The following is a 15,646-nucleotide window of genomic DNA, read 5'->3' as shown; positions in this document are numbered from 1 at the left end:
CAAGCACAGATCTCTTGTAAGAGTGCAAATTGGTGTGTTCTCACTGGAAAAGAGACAACTTTGGTTTTAATGATCTTAGTGAATTTTTCCAGTAAAACAAGGCACTTCAGTAGCACCAGCATGTGCTGCAGCTTCAGCTTTTACTAAGAGTGGAGCCATCATCCAAGTGGAAAATTTGGATTTGGAGGAAGGAAGTGCAGCAGGAGTGTTACTTGTGGAATGGTGATCTCTGCTTTCTTTTTCACTTCTTCCAGACTACCAGGAGGGAAGCAATGCTACGGAACCATTCCACCCTGCTCAGGATGATGGGAACTGGACGCTGCTGGAATGTCCTCCTGGTTTCCAGTGGTGTCATTTGACTGATTTGTGCTCGTCCCACAACAACTGCTGCAACGCAACCGAGTGTGCCAACAACAGTTCCTTTGCCAGCAGCCCTACCCCCGGGGCCCTGCAGCCCAATGACAGCCAGCCCAGCTATGAACTCCACCAGGAATTTCTCTTTACAGTACCAGCTGGCCCCTCTTCCCGGTATCAGGTCAGTGTTTACACTAGCTGTTGTAACCAGTGGGTAGGTGGGGCAGTTTTCTCCTGAGGGCTTTGGGTAAATTTGAGTTGTGGCAGATGGAGACACTGAAGTCCACTGAAATGAAAGGATGTGCCCAGTGTCAGACATGCCATGACACGGCTCTGAGCCAGGGACTCTCTGCAGTAACCCGTTGCCAAGCACAGTTGGTCAGAGGGGTCAAAAGAGGGTGGGGAGGCCCTGGCACAGGTTGCCCAGAGAAGCTGTGGCTGCCCCATCCCTGGAAGTGTCCAAGGCCAGGTTGGACGGGGCTTGGAGCAACCTGGGCTAGTGGAAGGTGTCCCTGCCCATGACAAGGGGTCAGGTCCCTTCCAAGCCAAACCTTTCTGTGGTCCTATGAAAAGGCTGTGCAAATTCTCTGAGCTGTTCCCATGGCATTAACACAGTGGAGATGGAGCATAAAGCTGATTTCAGTGTTGGCGCATTTTATTCAGAGTGGCCAAGGAGAACAGAGTGGAGAAAGGTCTCCTTGTGCTGTGTGTTTGGATTAGCAGCTTTTCTACTGGTTTCTCCTTGGCAGGACATCCAGCGTCATGCCCAGGCAGGAGCTGGATGCTGAGTGCTCTTAACGTGATGCATTAATCCAAAAATGTCTCCACTCTTTGCAGGTCTCATTCAGAAAAGAAAATATCTTTGTCAGGGCTGGGGATGTCTTCAGCATCCAGCACAATGCAGGCTCGGGCTCCTTCCTGCAGTGCCAGCCCAGTGCCACATCCCCATCCAGAACCAACGTACTCCGTGTGAACTCCTCCGAGTGGGCGCTGGGCTCGTCCGAGGGCTCCGTGGGTCCCCCCTGGGTGAACAGCACCGTGTGCTCGCTGCGTGTCCGCTATGCCGAGGAGCAGCTGGTCCCGGTGCTCAGCCCCCACAACGCGGGGCTGGACCAGCCTGGTCTCTACACGGTCAGAGCCAGCGTGGACAGCGGGGTCTTCAGCGCCAACCTGTCCTGCAGCTTCCGGGTGGCCTCACGGGTGTCGGGCCTGCGTGTCATCCACCCTGCTCCCCAGGGCAGCAGGGTCTACCTGCCCACCAACCACACCACCCTGGTGCTCAAACTGTCCTCGGGGGTGAACGCCACGGCCACCTGGCTGGGGGACAACCGCAGCGTGCCCTTCACGGGGGCCTGCCCGGCGGCCGTGGCACCGCTCACGGCGCAGTGTGCCAGGGACAACAACGACACCTGGTTCGCTGTGGTGCAGCTGAGCGGCCTCAGGGAGGGGCTCAGCACCCACGTGCTGGTGGCGGAGAACGCCGTGAGCTCCCAGAACATCACGGTCACGGTGAAGGTGGAGGAGCCGATCCGCGGGCTGAGGGCCACCCCCGACCCCGAGAGCAGGGTCCTGCTGAACACACGGGTGGTGAGTGGTGGCTGCTGCCCTTAGTTCATCAGCTGGGTTTTTAGCCTTCCCCTTTAGCCCGTGGGTGTGTGTTTGGCTCTGAGGAGGCTGGGCTGGGGGGAGCACTGCTTGCTGCTAAGCTCCCAGGCCGTGCTGCCCGCGCTGCTGCAGGCACAGGCATGTGGCACACGCACTGGTGCTCTCCAGCAGGAAGGCAGCTTGGCTGTACGTTCCCTTGAATCCCCTCAGAGGTAAGGCAGTACCTCCTGCGAGGGGGATACTGGCTTTCCACTTCCACAGGAAACCAGAGACATTATGAGAGGCCAGTATTTACCTTCTTTTGACTTGTCAAGGCGTTCAGATTTGCTCTACTAAATCCTTACATCAGCTGGCTGAAGCTGTAAAAAAGCTTCGTCCGTCCAAGTCTTGGGGTTCCTCTGGCGTTTCCAGTCTTTTTGTTTTCCAAGCCCCTGTCCCCAGAGCTGCAGCCCTGGGAACCTGTTCAACAACTGCCCCAAATGCTCTGTTCAAGCTCTGGCTGCTTCCAGCAGATCCTGCACCTCCACCTCTTGGTCTCACCCTTCCTGGCTGCCACGGTCTGCTCAGGAGGTACTATTGGAGTGAGGACAGGGCAGGTCAAGCCCTTCAGCCTTTGGGTCAGGCATCATCCATGGGCAAGGGTCAGAGGCTCAGCTTACAGGTGTAGCTAAAACTGAGTTGTTTATTTGCAGATATCAGAAGGTTTTTTAGACCTGATCCCAAGAACAGAGTGCTGGGCTGTGGGAGCAGGGAGTGTGGGGTGTGCTCCCTGCTCTGCTGGTCAGGGTCTGCATTTCTCCGTCAGCAGCAGAGCCCCAGACGATGTGTCACCTCTGTGTCATGCTCTGAGGGCACTGTCTGCAGGTGTGAGGTGCCTCCCAGTCTGACCCTGCTCCCTCTCCAGTTCAGCTGGAGATCTCCTGGGAAGTGCTGGGCATGCTTTTCTCTTGCACTAGTATGAAATGTTCTCATGCCTTTCAGAGCTACATCCCTGTGATGGAGGCTGGGTCAGATGTGACTTTCCGATGGACAGTAGATGATAAGCCATCTTTCACTTTTTACAATGTTGTCTTCAACGTTATCTACCAAAGCCCAGCCGTGTACAAGCTTTCGGTAAGCCAAGGCCTTTCCCATGATACCATTTCAACCCTGGGTTTCCATCTCATCCCACAAACTCAGCGGGAAGAGCAGCAGGGAGAGGAGAAGGCAGAATTGAGCTGAGGTTTTCACTGTGCTCCCAACGAGCTTGTCTGCTATTTCTCATTGAGCTGCTCTTGCAAATGCAAATAGTTTCTTCTGTTCTTCCATTACTTTGCTTTATTCCTCATCTTTGCTTTCTCCTCTTTTCTCCTTGTTCTCCTTTCTGCTCACAGAGTGTCTGTGCTTCCTCCTCCCCAGCAGGAATGAGGCAGGGAGCCCCTGCTCTGGGAGGCAGGAGATACAGATTCAGAACCAGGCAGAGGCAAGATGCAAACATAAGACTTCTGTAGGCAGGACAGACCTCCCACGAGCTCTTCTTTTCTCTGTCCTGTTCTCTTTCTCCTGATGCAGACTGGAACTGGGTTTTGTCATGGCCCCAGAAGGATGGAGCAGAGAGTCTGGGCCAAGAGAGGTGTGTGTTGTGGAACAGGAGTTTATCTCTGGCCAGAACATCTCTCTGTGTCATGTCCTGTACTGCCAGGTGGAGTCTGCTCTTGTCCAAGGTGCTTGATCCTCTTGCAGGGTGACTTGGCTTCCTGAGGAGACGCCAGGCCCAGCTCCCAGGCCACGCTAGCACTAATTTGCTTGGTGCAGCACTAATTTGCTGGGTGAAGCACTGTGCTGACAAGCCTGGGACGCTTTCACTTACAGAGCTGACAAGGTGCCATTAGCCTGGGGGGGCACTGGGTTCAGTGTAGCAGAGTCACAGAAGCCTAGACTTGAACTTCTCTTACACGTTGGAGTGAGACATCTCTACTTGACTGGGTTTGCAGGGTCCCTCTGTCAGCAGCTCCTGCAGATGAGGAGGTGGCAAGATGCTCTGTCACCAGCTGCCCTGTCAGTGTTTCATGCCTAAATAATCTTGAGGATCCTGCTCTATTTCTGTTGTGTCTCTTGCCTCTCTTTCCTCCTCGGCCCAGCCTTGTTCTCTCTCTCTGTGCCCACCATACCAGGATCCTGGAGGTGCACTTCATGTGCTTGGTTTTATGAGCCTCTCCTGTCGCTGCTCTCTGTGCTTGAAGCCACTCATCTGCCCCTGTCCCAAGGTGTCTGTTGTCCCCTTGGTGGCCTGTGCTCAGCAGCTGGAGACAGTGTGCAGGGCATGTTGGAGCCAGCACAGGGGTAACTGGCAAGTTCAGAGCCAGAGGAGCCTCTGGATGAGAAGCTCCTCTCTTTCCCTCTTGCTGTAGCACCAATCCTTCCTTGGGCTGACTGTACTGGTGGTTCCAGCAAGATGTGGCTTTGCCAGGTGGGTGACTTGCCAGCCTAGGCTGCTTTCCAGTGCCATCCAGGCTCTTGCCCTGCCTCCCTGCCTCAGGAGCCACTCTCCTCTGCGCTGGCCTGCTCGCCTGCCTGGTGGGACATCTTGAGTGCAGTGAAGCCTCACGCTCAGAGGGCAGCACGATGAGGTGATCCCCAGCACAGTCTCTGTCCCACTGTCCTTCCCAGCTCACCGCCTCCAACCACGTCAGCAACTTCACGGTCAATTACAACGTCACGGTGGAGATGATGAATAAGATGAGGAACCTGACGGTGGTGGGTGTCCTGCCAGTCCTGCCCCAGAACAGCACCGTGGAGCTCACAGCGAGGGTGCACGTTGATTCAGCTGTGGAGGCTCTGTTCCTGTGAGTCCTTTGCTACTTCCCCAAACTTAGGACCTTTCTGTGCATATCTTACCTTGCCTGCACTGTTTCTCTACCCAGGGCCAACTGGTCCGTCTCTCAGGTGCTGCCTAGTTAATTTGAAATCCCTGTGGGTCAGTCAGACTGGCTAGGACCTGTAGTTCAGTTCACTCTTTTAAAGAATTGCAACATTGCTCTAATACTGGGTTCCTCCTCCTCTTACCAGTGCTGTGCTCCTCTCAGCATCGGGCACAGCTACTGCTTTGATACTTGTCATGCTGCTTCCTATGTTTCTTTTGGAAAACCCAGCCCTGACCTTAAAGACAGGCCAGGATTCCTCTGGGATTTCCATGATTTTCCTGTTGTGCAGTGTAACACTGTTTACCTGTTTTTCCAGGTGGGATTTTGGAGATGGTGTCCAGGAGACATACCTGTTCAAACCTCCCTACAACAAGTCTTTCCTTGTTCCTGATCCCAGTGTCCATGAGGTTATCATTGAGCACAATGTTTCACACATCTACCAAGACCCAGGTATGGTCAGGAAGGTTCTTTGGGGAAGAAGAGGCTCAGATGTTTTTGTTATGAGGGGACTACAAGACACCATTCAATAAAACCAAGGCATGGAAGTCATTACTTTGTTCCTGAGCAAATGGCCAGTGACTAGAAGTCTCCAGTTGCCATCCTCTATAACTCTGTTTCTTGGAGAGGTTTGGCCACACTGTAAGAAGCAGGTCCACCACACACAGTCCATTTTTGGGCAGTCTCAGTGCACAGATAGATGAGGGGCAGGGCAGGTGCTGTGCTGTGCTGGTGGGAGGGATGGGCAACAAGGAGGGTCCATTCTGTGGGCAAATAGAAAATCTTTTCTCTGTACCTGTTGGACGGGCTCCTTACTTGGTGTTTGGTCCTCATGCACATGTCCTGGTGTAGTTCCTGCTGGTCCTGGGCTGGAGCAGGGAAAGCCCAGGGTGTGCACGGCACAGGGACAGACAGGCATGTCCTCACCCTGGTCTTGCTCTGCTCTCTTCCAATGCAGGAGAATATGCCCTGATGGTTGTCGTGTCCAACCAGTTCGAGAACCTCACACACTTGACCCCAGTTCACGTCCACAGTTACCTGGTTGACGTGAAGGTGGAAGCAGAGGAGGAAGTTTTAGTTGTGAGCCGCCCGGTGACCTTCCGAGCCCATCCCCTGCCATCCCCCTATGGCGTCGTGTACACCTGGGACTTCGGGGACAGGTCCCCCCTGCTCACAGACATCCAGCCTACAGTGACCCACAGCTACGCCCAGAGAGGGGTGTACAACGTCACCGTGACAGCCAACAACACCGTGAGCAGTGTGGAGACAGTGGAGTGCTACCAGGTGTTTGAGGAGATCACCGGGCTCCGTGTTTCCGCGGGCGAGGCAGCAGAGCTGGGAGCCTCTGTCACCATCAACGCCTCCGTGCAGACCGGGGACAGCATCACCTGGGTGTTCGACCTGGGGGACGGGACGGTGCTGAGGAGTCAGGAGCCAGTGGTAGAACACGTGTACATAAAGGACGTCAACTGCACTGTGAATGTGACTGCTGTGAATCCCGTGAACTCCATCTCCCAGACTGTTCCTGTTCGGATATTTGTCCTGGAAGTGCTCAAAATAGAGCCAGCTTCTTGCATCCTGGAGCACCCGGACGTGCAGCTCACCGCTTACGTGACGGGGAATCCTGAGGAGTACATCTTTGACTGGACTTTCGGAGATGGCTCCTCCAATGTCACAGTCAGGGGGGACCCTGGGGTGAGGCACAACTTCACCCGGAGCGGGACGTTCCTGCTCTCCCTGACTCTCTCCAGCAGGTTCAACAAGGCTCACTATTTCACCAGCGTCTGTGTGGAGCCGGAGATAGTCAACGTCACCCTTCTCCCTTCCAAGCACTTTGTGAGGCTTGGGGAAGAGAGCACCTTCCAGGTCAGTGCCGTGCCTCCCTACCAGTACCGCTACCGCTGGGATTTCGGGAACAATGAGTCCGCCAGATCGAGTGGGACCGAGGTGACCTACACCTACAAGAACACAGGGGTCTTCCTGGTCACAGTGACCGTCTCCAACAACGTCTCTTTCAACAACGACACAGCATTTGTGGAAGTCCAGGAACCAGTTGGGGTAGCAAAGATTGAATATAACGGGACAGATGTTTTGGAGCTGAACCAGATCTACCTGTTCTCTGCCAGCATGAATGGAACCAAAGTGAGTTACTGCTGGGACTTTGGAGATGGCACTACCCAGCCTGGGCAAGTAGCCACCCACTCCTACAACAGCACGGGCCATTACAGCATTACTGTGATGGGCCAGAACGACGTGAGCTCTAACGAGACCACCATCGACGTCACCGTGAAACGTCGGCTCTTTGGCCTGACCATCAATGCCAGCAGGACAGTGGTGCCACTGAATGGGTCGGTGAGTTTTGTAGCCACCCTCGTGGCTGGCACTGCCATCCGCTACTCGTGGATCCTCTGCGATCGGTGCACTCCTATCCAAGGCTCCTCCACAATTTCCTACACCTTCCGGTCTGTGGGCACGTTCAATGTCATTGTGACAGCAGAGAACAAGATCAGCTCGTTGCAGGACAGCATCTACGTCTACGTCCTGGAGCAGATTGAGGGCCTGCAGGTGGCCAGCGGTGACCTGGTGGAGGACATGTATTTCCCAACAAACAAAACACTCCATTTGCAGGCCGTGGTGAGAGAGGGAACAAACATCTCCTACAGCTGGGTAGTCCAGAGGGATGGCAATGCTGTACAAACCTCCACTGGGAAAACCTTCTCCTTTAGCATCCCCGAAGCTGGGAACTACACTGTCTATCTGAAGGCCACCAATATGCTGGGATGTGCCACTGTTAACAGGACACTGGAGTTTGTTGAAAGCCTTGGTCTTCTAAAGCCCTACGCCTTCCCCAACCCAGCTGCTATTAATGCCTCTGTTAACATAAGTGCCACCATAACCAGTGGCACTGGCATCACCTACGTGTGGTACCTCGAGGATGGCTCCTCTCCTGTTACTTCTGAACCTTTCATTATACACTCCTTCCAAAGCCCTGGGGTGATCGAGGTCATCGTCGGAGCAGAAAACAAGCTGAATTCAACCAATTCAACAATTTCTATCTGTGTAGAGGAGGTTATAGAGGGGCTGAGTATAGGGACAGCAGAGCTGGACTGTAGGTACGTCTCATCAGGCTCCACGGTGGTCTTTGAGGGGGAGCTGCAGAAAGGGACTGAAGTGACCTGGCTTTGGGAGGTACCCAATGGCACCTTGACTGGCCAGTCTGTGGCAGTCACATTCCCTACGGCAGGGCTTTATACAGTCCATCTGAATGCATCCAACGACATCAGCTGGGCTCTGGCCAGCCGGAATATCTCAGTGCTGGACAGGATCCAAGGTCTGGAAGTTCTCGCCAGCAAGAAGGTGGTGGAGCCAGGGGAGCAGGTCACCTTTGTGATCAAGATGTTGTCAGGTACCTCTGTGAGTTACTTGGTGAGCATAAGCGGGGACTACTCTGTGGTGCTCAACGGGTCCAGGTACACCCATGAGTTCACCAAGAGCGGCGATTACCTGGTGACCGTGACCGTGCAGAACCAGATCAGCATCGCACACGCCCAGGTCCTCATCTCTGTCCTGGAGGCCATCCGGGATGTCAGGCTCCTGAACTGCTGCGAGGAGGGCATCCCCACGGGCACGGAGAAGAGCCTCAGTGCCCGTGTGGGGAGTGGCTCCCGTGTGTCCTTCTCCTGGCGGTTCTCCCTGTGGAAAGAGCAAGGTCAGTCCGTGGTCACTGTGTCAGGAGAGAGCGTTTCCTACACTCCAGAAGCTGCAGGGCTGCTTGAGATTCACCTCAGTGCCTTCAATGACTTGGGAAGTGTCAATATCACCAGAACCATCCAGGTCCAAGACCCGATAGTCCAGGTCTTCCTCTCTGCCTCCAATGCCTTTGTCAACAGGACAGCACTGTTCGAAGCCACAGTGGTGCCCAGCAGCAGGAGCGTTGAGTTCTTGTGGAGCTTTGGGGATGGTTCTTCCACTCAAACAACCAGGGTTGCAGTGGCCAACTATTCCTACCTGAGCCCCGGGGATTACCTGGTGGAGGTGAATGCCACCAATCTCATCAGCTTCTTCATAGCCCAGCTCACTGTCACCGTCAAAGTCCTGGAGTGCGAGGAGCCGGAGGTGGAGTTGGCCTTGCCCCCCCAGGTGGTCATGAAGCGATCCCAGAGGAACTACCTGGAGGCACAGATTGACCTCCGAGGGTGCATCAAGTACCAGACAGAGCACCTGTGGGAGATCTACCGAGCACCCAGCTGCATGGACCTGGATGACTCCAGCAGGATCCGGCTGCCGAATGTCGACGTGAACAGGCCCCAGCTGGTTATCCCAAAGCTCGCCCTGCAAGTTGGGAACTATTGCTTCATGTTTATTGTCTCCTTTGGAGATACCCCGCTGTCCAAAAGCATCTTTGCCAATGTGACTGTGATCCCAAGTAAGCTGGTCCCAATCATTGATGGGGGATCATACCGTGTATGGTCCAACACTCAGGACTTAATCTTGGATGGGGAGAAGTCCTACGACCCGAACTTGGATGACGGCGAACAGACCCCACTGTTGTACGAGTGGTCCTGTACATACTCCTCCAAGGTAAGAGCAGTCTTGCACAGCCAGGGTGACCGCTGGGGAGCTCCAGCTGCACGTCAGCTCCACTACAAACATGTCTAGCTTGAAATAGCTGCTGACTGCAGTTCTGGGGGCTGAGGGCTCTGGTCCCTGTCCCATTAACAGTTAAATGTCTCTAATGCCATCAGGGGACAGAGTTAGACTTCAGAGAGGTCAAGTGACCACAAGTTGTGGTCACAAGCAGGTCACTGTCCTCACATGCTGAAGTGGTCTGACCCTGCACTGATTGAGGGGCAAGAGAGAACTGCCCTGCAGATCCTGATGGGAGATCCACCTCAGGAGCCCTTTTTGATTGAATGTGGGATTCTTTTGCTTGTAAAATGTCATGTTTTTTATATTTGCCTCAAAATAGCAAGATGTGAAGTGTCTGTGGATTAGACCTTTTGAGTTAATGTGAGCTTTTTGTGATTCTTGGCAACGTTTATAAGCTATTTAATGAAGAAATAATTGCTATAAAATAAGAATCTGAAGCTCAGATGAAACACAGGAGTATTCCAAGTACTGTTTACTAACCTGAAGAGTAGGATGATGTGTTTTATTGTCCACACACGCCTTGTTTCTCCCACCCCAGTGGTGGCACTGCACAGCGAGGCCTGTGGCAGTGACTCTGTGTGGACCTGAATGTTTTGGCTGTGGACTAACCCGACTTGCACCCGTACCAAGGAGGGTTTGAAAGTTCTTTTCTCCTTGCAAGCAGAGCTCGGCTGCAGGGTGCTCTCTGAATTTCAGTGCCAGTGAAGGAATTGTCACAATTCCCAAAGCTGAATTAGAAGCAGATGTGGCGTACACATTCGACCTCACCGTCAGGAAGGGGGACATGAGTCCTGAGGCCACCAACCAAACCGTACGTATCACAGACAGCTGTCACTGCTCTCCTTGGGTGCCTGTTGCTGGACACAGCCAAACTGGGAGTCACAGAATTATAGAATGGTTGGGTTGGAAGGACCTTCCACCCCCTGCCACGGGCAGGGGCACCTTCCACTAGCCCAGGTTGCTTCAAGCCTTGTCCAACCTGGCCTTGGACACTTGCAGGGATGGGGCAGCCACAGCTTCTCTGGGCAACCTGTGCCAGGGCCTCCCCACCCTCTCAGGGAAGAATTAGTCCCCAGATTTTAGGGCATCTCTGGAACTCTGTAACTGATCTCATCCAGGTCATTGGCAGGAGCAGACGTTGATATTTCTGTGAGAGAGCCATTTTACAGTCATCTTCCTTGGGCAGCACTTTTTGCTTCTCCTACCAAGTTCTTTTAGTTTCTGTATAGATTCATATAGGTTGGAAAAGACCTTTAAGATCGAGTCCCACCGTGGGCCAGCAAAGGAGCCCGGCCATGGTCGGTGGCTCTCCCAGCACTTTAAGCAGTCTTGGCTCTTCACATGCCACAGCAGCAGGGTCTTCCCTGGTTTTTGCCCAGAGAGAGCTTCCTTAGACCTGGTGCTTAATTCTACTGTCAACAGTTCCTCTCTTCTCTCCTTCCAAATTTTTTGAAGGGAGGATTTTCTTAAGTGCATGTTGTTTATGACACATTAAGCCCAAGGCCAAGTGCACCCGCAGCCCAATGGTTCATGTCAGGAACGTTCATCTGGTGCACTTGGCAATTAGAGGTGTAGTTACTCTGAAAGTGGAAACTCTTACTGCCGGGGTTTGAAACCAGAGCTGGAGGATGAAAAGAAAAAAATGAAATTGATAGTCTTTCAAGGACATTCCGTACTATCTGGTTTCCATGCGCGAGCGCAAAACAATGATCCCAGTGTCGCAGGAAATTTGCAAATACTGGAGGAATGAATGGAGCTTCAATGCTCTCAGGCTTAATGCTGGGGAATATTTATCCTCCTTTAAGAGTCTGCCATGTTAAACAATGTCTTCATTACTGTCTTTGAATTCCTAATGCTCGTTATGCCAGGACAGAGGGCTCTGTCCAAGACTGGACAGGCCTGTTTCCTTGGGGATTAAAGGAATTTAGACAAAGTACAGGGGTCAGAGCTCAAAAGCTGTTGTGTCTGAGCCACTGGTGCCTCTGCTCTCTCTGGGTGCTCTGCCAGGAAGGTGTGGTAGATATCTTGAGAAGTACAGTTAGATTCCAGCTAAAACCCTGGAACAACATGCTGCTCTCTGGAAAAGGTGGTTCTTCCATCCCTAACCTACAGCCAAAACAGGGTTTGCTGGGAATTCGGCACAGGGGGCCAGAGGGACATTTTGAAAGAAATTTATGTTGTTAAAGTATAGATAAAGTAAATCCAGAATGACCTAGATTGGCCCAGTTTGGCATTGAGTGGCTCTTGAAAACCAGTGGCAGAACTGGGCAGTGTGAGAGCAGTGATGTAGCTTAAATCTGACTGGAAATCCTTTGGGAATCCCTTCCTTCTGTTTCCTTAGCATAGGCTGGGCTGCTGCACAGCAATTCCCCCTTTCAGAACCGGGTGCTGGGATGTGTCCTTACGTTTTAGTTGTCTGTATTTTGGTGTCAGATCTTCTGATGGAGTCTCTTGCTTTCCCAGGTGTTCATCAAGAGGGGAGGAGTCCCTATCGTGTCCTTGGAGTGTGTTTCCTGCAAGGCTCAGTCTGTCTACGAAGTCAGCAAGAGCTCCTACGTCTACCTGGAGGGGACCTGCCAGAACTGTCACAACGACTCCAAGCTGGGGGTAAAGTCATTGGTCTTTGCTTCGCCTTTGGTGAAGTGTTTTTTCTCCATGCTGGTTGGCATTTTGCCTGTTATTCTGGTGGCTCAAGCAGAGGTGGTTTAGTCTCTCCTGATCCCCTGAGTACCTCCTGCCCTCCTCTGATTCCTGATTCCACTCCACAGCATCCCTGCAGCCTGTGGAGTGAAGCAGGTCTCAGAACAGGCAGTCCTGTTGCTCCCAGCAAGCCCAGCATGTCCTTGCCTGGCATTTTCTGCCTGGTTATCTCACTGTTTCTCTTGTTATCACAATTGTACTTTTGTGCTATTAACAGTAACCACCCAGGCCATGTTCAGCTTGAAGCATATAAAACATGGTATCCCGTGGAGACTCCACCAGTCCTTCATTTATTTCCTGTGTTTTGTACTCTGTATTATGAAATATTCTGTCGGAGGGTGATGTAATCCCAGAAACTAAAGTAGATCTCACAGTGGAAATATTCCCACCAGACATTTTGGAAAGGTTCCAGTTCTTGTTGCTGTAGCACACAAGACTAAAGCTGAATTATCAACTGCAAATTTGGCAGACGCTCCCACTAGAAATCTGTTACTTTTTATAAGAGACTCAATCTGAAAACATTTTAAGGACATAACTGCAGGTTTAAACAAAACTTCTCCTGTCTTTCCATCCCTGCAGAGATGGGCAGCACACAGCTTTAAGAACAGGTCTCTCATCCTGGACAAAACAACGACCTCCACTGGGGACACGGGGATGAACCTGGTGCTGAGGCCGGGGGCACTGAAGGATGGCGAGGGCTACACCTTCACCCTGCACATCACAGACCTCACCACGGGGGAGGAGGGCTTTGCCTCCATCGACCTGCTCCCCAACCAGCCCCCCACGGGGGGAGAGTGCTTCCTGTCTCCCCAAGGACCCCTCAGGGCTCTCATGACCAAGGTGCACTTTGAGTGTGCAGGTGAGAGCATTGGGTGGGCACCTGCCAGTTCTCCCTGCCCCTCACAGGCAAAGCCTTCCCGTGGCCAGTGTTACCAGATGCTCTTCCCACAGATGTTTCTTTTGCCCCAAACTCCTACCCCAGGACATTGTTGGCCAGGGCTGAGCTCAGAAGCAGCTTGACCCGTGAGCAGCTTTGTGTCCCCAAATTATGGAGCTCTAAAACTCATGGTAGCAGGCAGGCAGTTTTATAAATCTTAATTCCTGTAGTTGAATGGTGACATCCAGGCCAGGCCAGCTCTTGGGGAAGAAACTGGTACTTTGATGCAGGAAAAAGAAGATGGTGCCCAAAACTGAGTCACATTTATGTGGGAAGAATCAAAAGACAAATCACTGGGGCCAACTCTGCCATGTGGGCTGGATGTTCCCGCCGGCAGTTACCTTCTCAACCAGCTGCAGAGACAGCAACAACAAGCCCAGCTTTGGAAAAGTGGCCTGGCTGATGTCCAGTAGCCTTGGGCCAAGGACTAAGTGCCTCTGGAAACCAGATTTCCCCAAATGATTAGTGTTAGAGATTAGAGCTGTTTGTGCACAGTGCCGGGAAGCCACGCAAAGAGGGGATGGATGCTGCTGCTTCCAGGGGGCTGGTCACTAAGGCTGGGGGAGCAGCAGAGTGTGTTCAGCGTGATGGGGTTGTAACTTCGGGATGTTTTGAGCTATCCAGAATAATGCCGAAATCCATTCCTCTTTGGAACAGTGGGAATTTTAGCTCTTAGCTTCTTTTTGAGCTGAAGTGACAGACCAGGACACAGATCTACTGATGGATGTCCAGCTCAGTGAGCCCTGGCAGAGCCAACACCTTCACTGGGGCTCCCTGGCAAACATACAGAGCATTTCCCAGCCCCTGTGAAACTCCCCATAATTCCCGGGATCTCCAAGGAAACCTTCCTGTGGGTTTTATCCTTGACTCAGTTGTTCTTGAGATGCTGAACTGCCTGAGGGCTGAGCCTCTGTCTAATGTCAGGCTTTGCAAGGCTTGTACAGAAGCCATGGCCTTGGTCAGTGCTGTTCCCAGTCCCAGCAGAGTTATTCCCATTTTTATTTTGATCGTGGATTTTTCATAATCCTTTTAAACGTTACAGGACCCAAACACTGTCCCTCTCACCAGAGCAAGGTGACCCTTGCTGGGAACAGCAGCAAGGGCAGATCTGTAGAATCATCAGAGAAGCCTGGAATGTTTGGGTTAGAAAAGGGACCTTAAAGCCCATCCAGTCCCACCCCCTGCCGTGGGCAGGGACACCTTCCACTGTCCCAGGTTGCTCCAAGCCCCGTCCATGCTGAAGGGCTGAGTGGGGTGGGACACCCCAGGGGAGGGAAGGGGCACAGCCCAGAGGGGTGGCCCAGGCTTTGGGAAGGTGTGTGCAGCCCCCCCGTGCCCTGGCCCCCCTCAGCCCCCCCGTGTGGGTTTGCCTTGCAGGCTGGCGGGACACGGAGGACGCGGAGGGCCCGCTGGTGTACATCCTGCTGGCCTCGCGCCGCCGCCGCGGCCACTTCCACGAGTTCTGCCTCTACAAGGGCAGCCGGGCCGAGCACGGCGCCTTCCTGCCCCCCGGCTTCCACGAGAGCGGCTTCCAGGTGTCCGTGTCCGTCCTCGTGCAGGACCAGCTGGGAGCCACCGTGGTGGCCATTAACAGGTAAGGGTCACCGGCAGCATCAGTGTCCCGTCTGGGCTCCCTGTCCTGAAAGGCCTGGTGGATCCTGGGTGAAAGGTTTGCCTCCTGGGAGAGGCTGTTGACAGGAAGGGGAGGGGAGGCTCAGCAGAAGTGCAGTACAGAGAATTCCAGTCTTTGTGGGTTATTGCTCAAGGGGAAGATTTTCCCAGAAGTTGCTGCTTTTGTAGAATCTTGGAATCATGGAAACGTTAAGGCTTGAAAAGGCTTCTAAGATCATCAGGTCCCAGAGCTGGGCTGATGAGGAGCCAGGTCTCAGGTCCATGGTGGTTTTCCATACAGCTCCTGCAAAGTGGGTACCAGGGCGTCAGCAGTGCTGTCTTTGTGGTTCACCCACCTGCTTCCCTGTTCTCTGCCTTCCCAGCCCTGGTGACAGTCTGCTCTTAACCCAAATCCCTCTTTCCCTTGCAGCTCCATGGAAATTGGCTTACCTGAGGGCTTTCCCAGCCTTTCCCACTGGCTCTACAACCAAACTGACACTGTGCTCCAGGGATTGGTGAAACAGGGGGACCCTCAGCAGGTCATTGAGTACTCCCTGGCCCTCATCACCATCTTAAATGAGGTAACACAGCTTTTTCTGCCCAAGAGAGGCCTCCAGAAGTCCTTGTAGTCACCAGTAAAGTTCTTGGGCCAGATTTTGTACAATAATGTAGGGAAATTACTAATTCTACAGCATCACCCTCCTGGCAGAATTCCCTTTCATTCCCACCTGAAGTGGGGTCTAGTCCTTCCATGTGCATCGCTATAGGCAAGGCAGGAATTTTGGGCTATACTTGTGTTTTCCTGCCTGGTAAGGGCCTGCTGCACTCCTGGAAGCCAGGCAGGGATGATCCCCCTGAGCACAGGACTCTGCTTAGCTGGGTAAGGACT

At 53.1% G+C, this 15,646-nt stretch overlaps 1 protein-coding gene across 1 annotated transcript in view; it reads left to right on the top strand.

Annotated features, from left to right (window-relative positions):
* PKD1 (polycystin 1, transient receptor potential channel interacting) overlaps window positions 1–15,646 on the top strand; it is a 51,560-nt gene that overhangs the window by 12,568 nt on the left and 23,346 nt on the right. Inside the window, exons 10-20 of the mRNA XM_027656389.1 lie at window positions 255–535; window positions 1,192–1,941; window positions 2,941–3,072; window positions 4,609–4,784; window positions 5,179–5,312; window positions 5,818–9,440; window positions 10,174–10,320; window positions 11,973–12,116; window positions 12,789–13,068; window positions 14,524–14,740; window positions 15,188–15,338. Coding sequence (XP_027512190.1) covers window positions 255–535; window positions 1,192–1,941; window positions 2,941–3,072; window positions 4,609–4,784; window positions 5,179–5,312; window positions 5,818–9,440; window positions 10,174–10,320; window positions 11,973–12,116; window positions 12,789–13,068; window positions 14,524–14,740; window positions 15,188–15,338 — 6,035 coding nt within the window. The remainder of the gene's footprint in view (window positions 1–254; window positions 536–1,191; window positions 1,942–2,940; window positions 3,073–4,608; window positions 4,785–5,178; window positions 5,313–5,817; window positions 9,441–10,173; window positions 10,321–11,972; window positions 12,117–12,788; window positions 13,069–14,523; window positions 14,741–15,187; window positions 15,339–15,646) is intronic.

This window comes from Corapipo altera, unplaced genomic scaffold (genome assembly GCF_003945725.1).
Source record: "Corapipo altera isolate COAL_440 unplaced genomic scaffold, ASM394572v1 104, whole genome shotgun sequence".
NCBI lineage: Eukaryota > Metazoa > Chordata > Aves > Passeriformes > Pipridae > Corapipo > Corapipo altera.
This window is presented reverse-complemented; position numbering and strand designations above follow the sequence as displayed.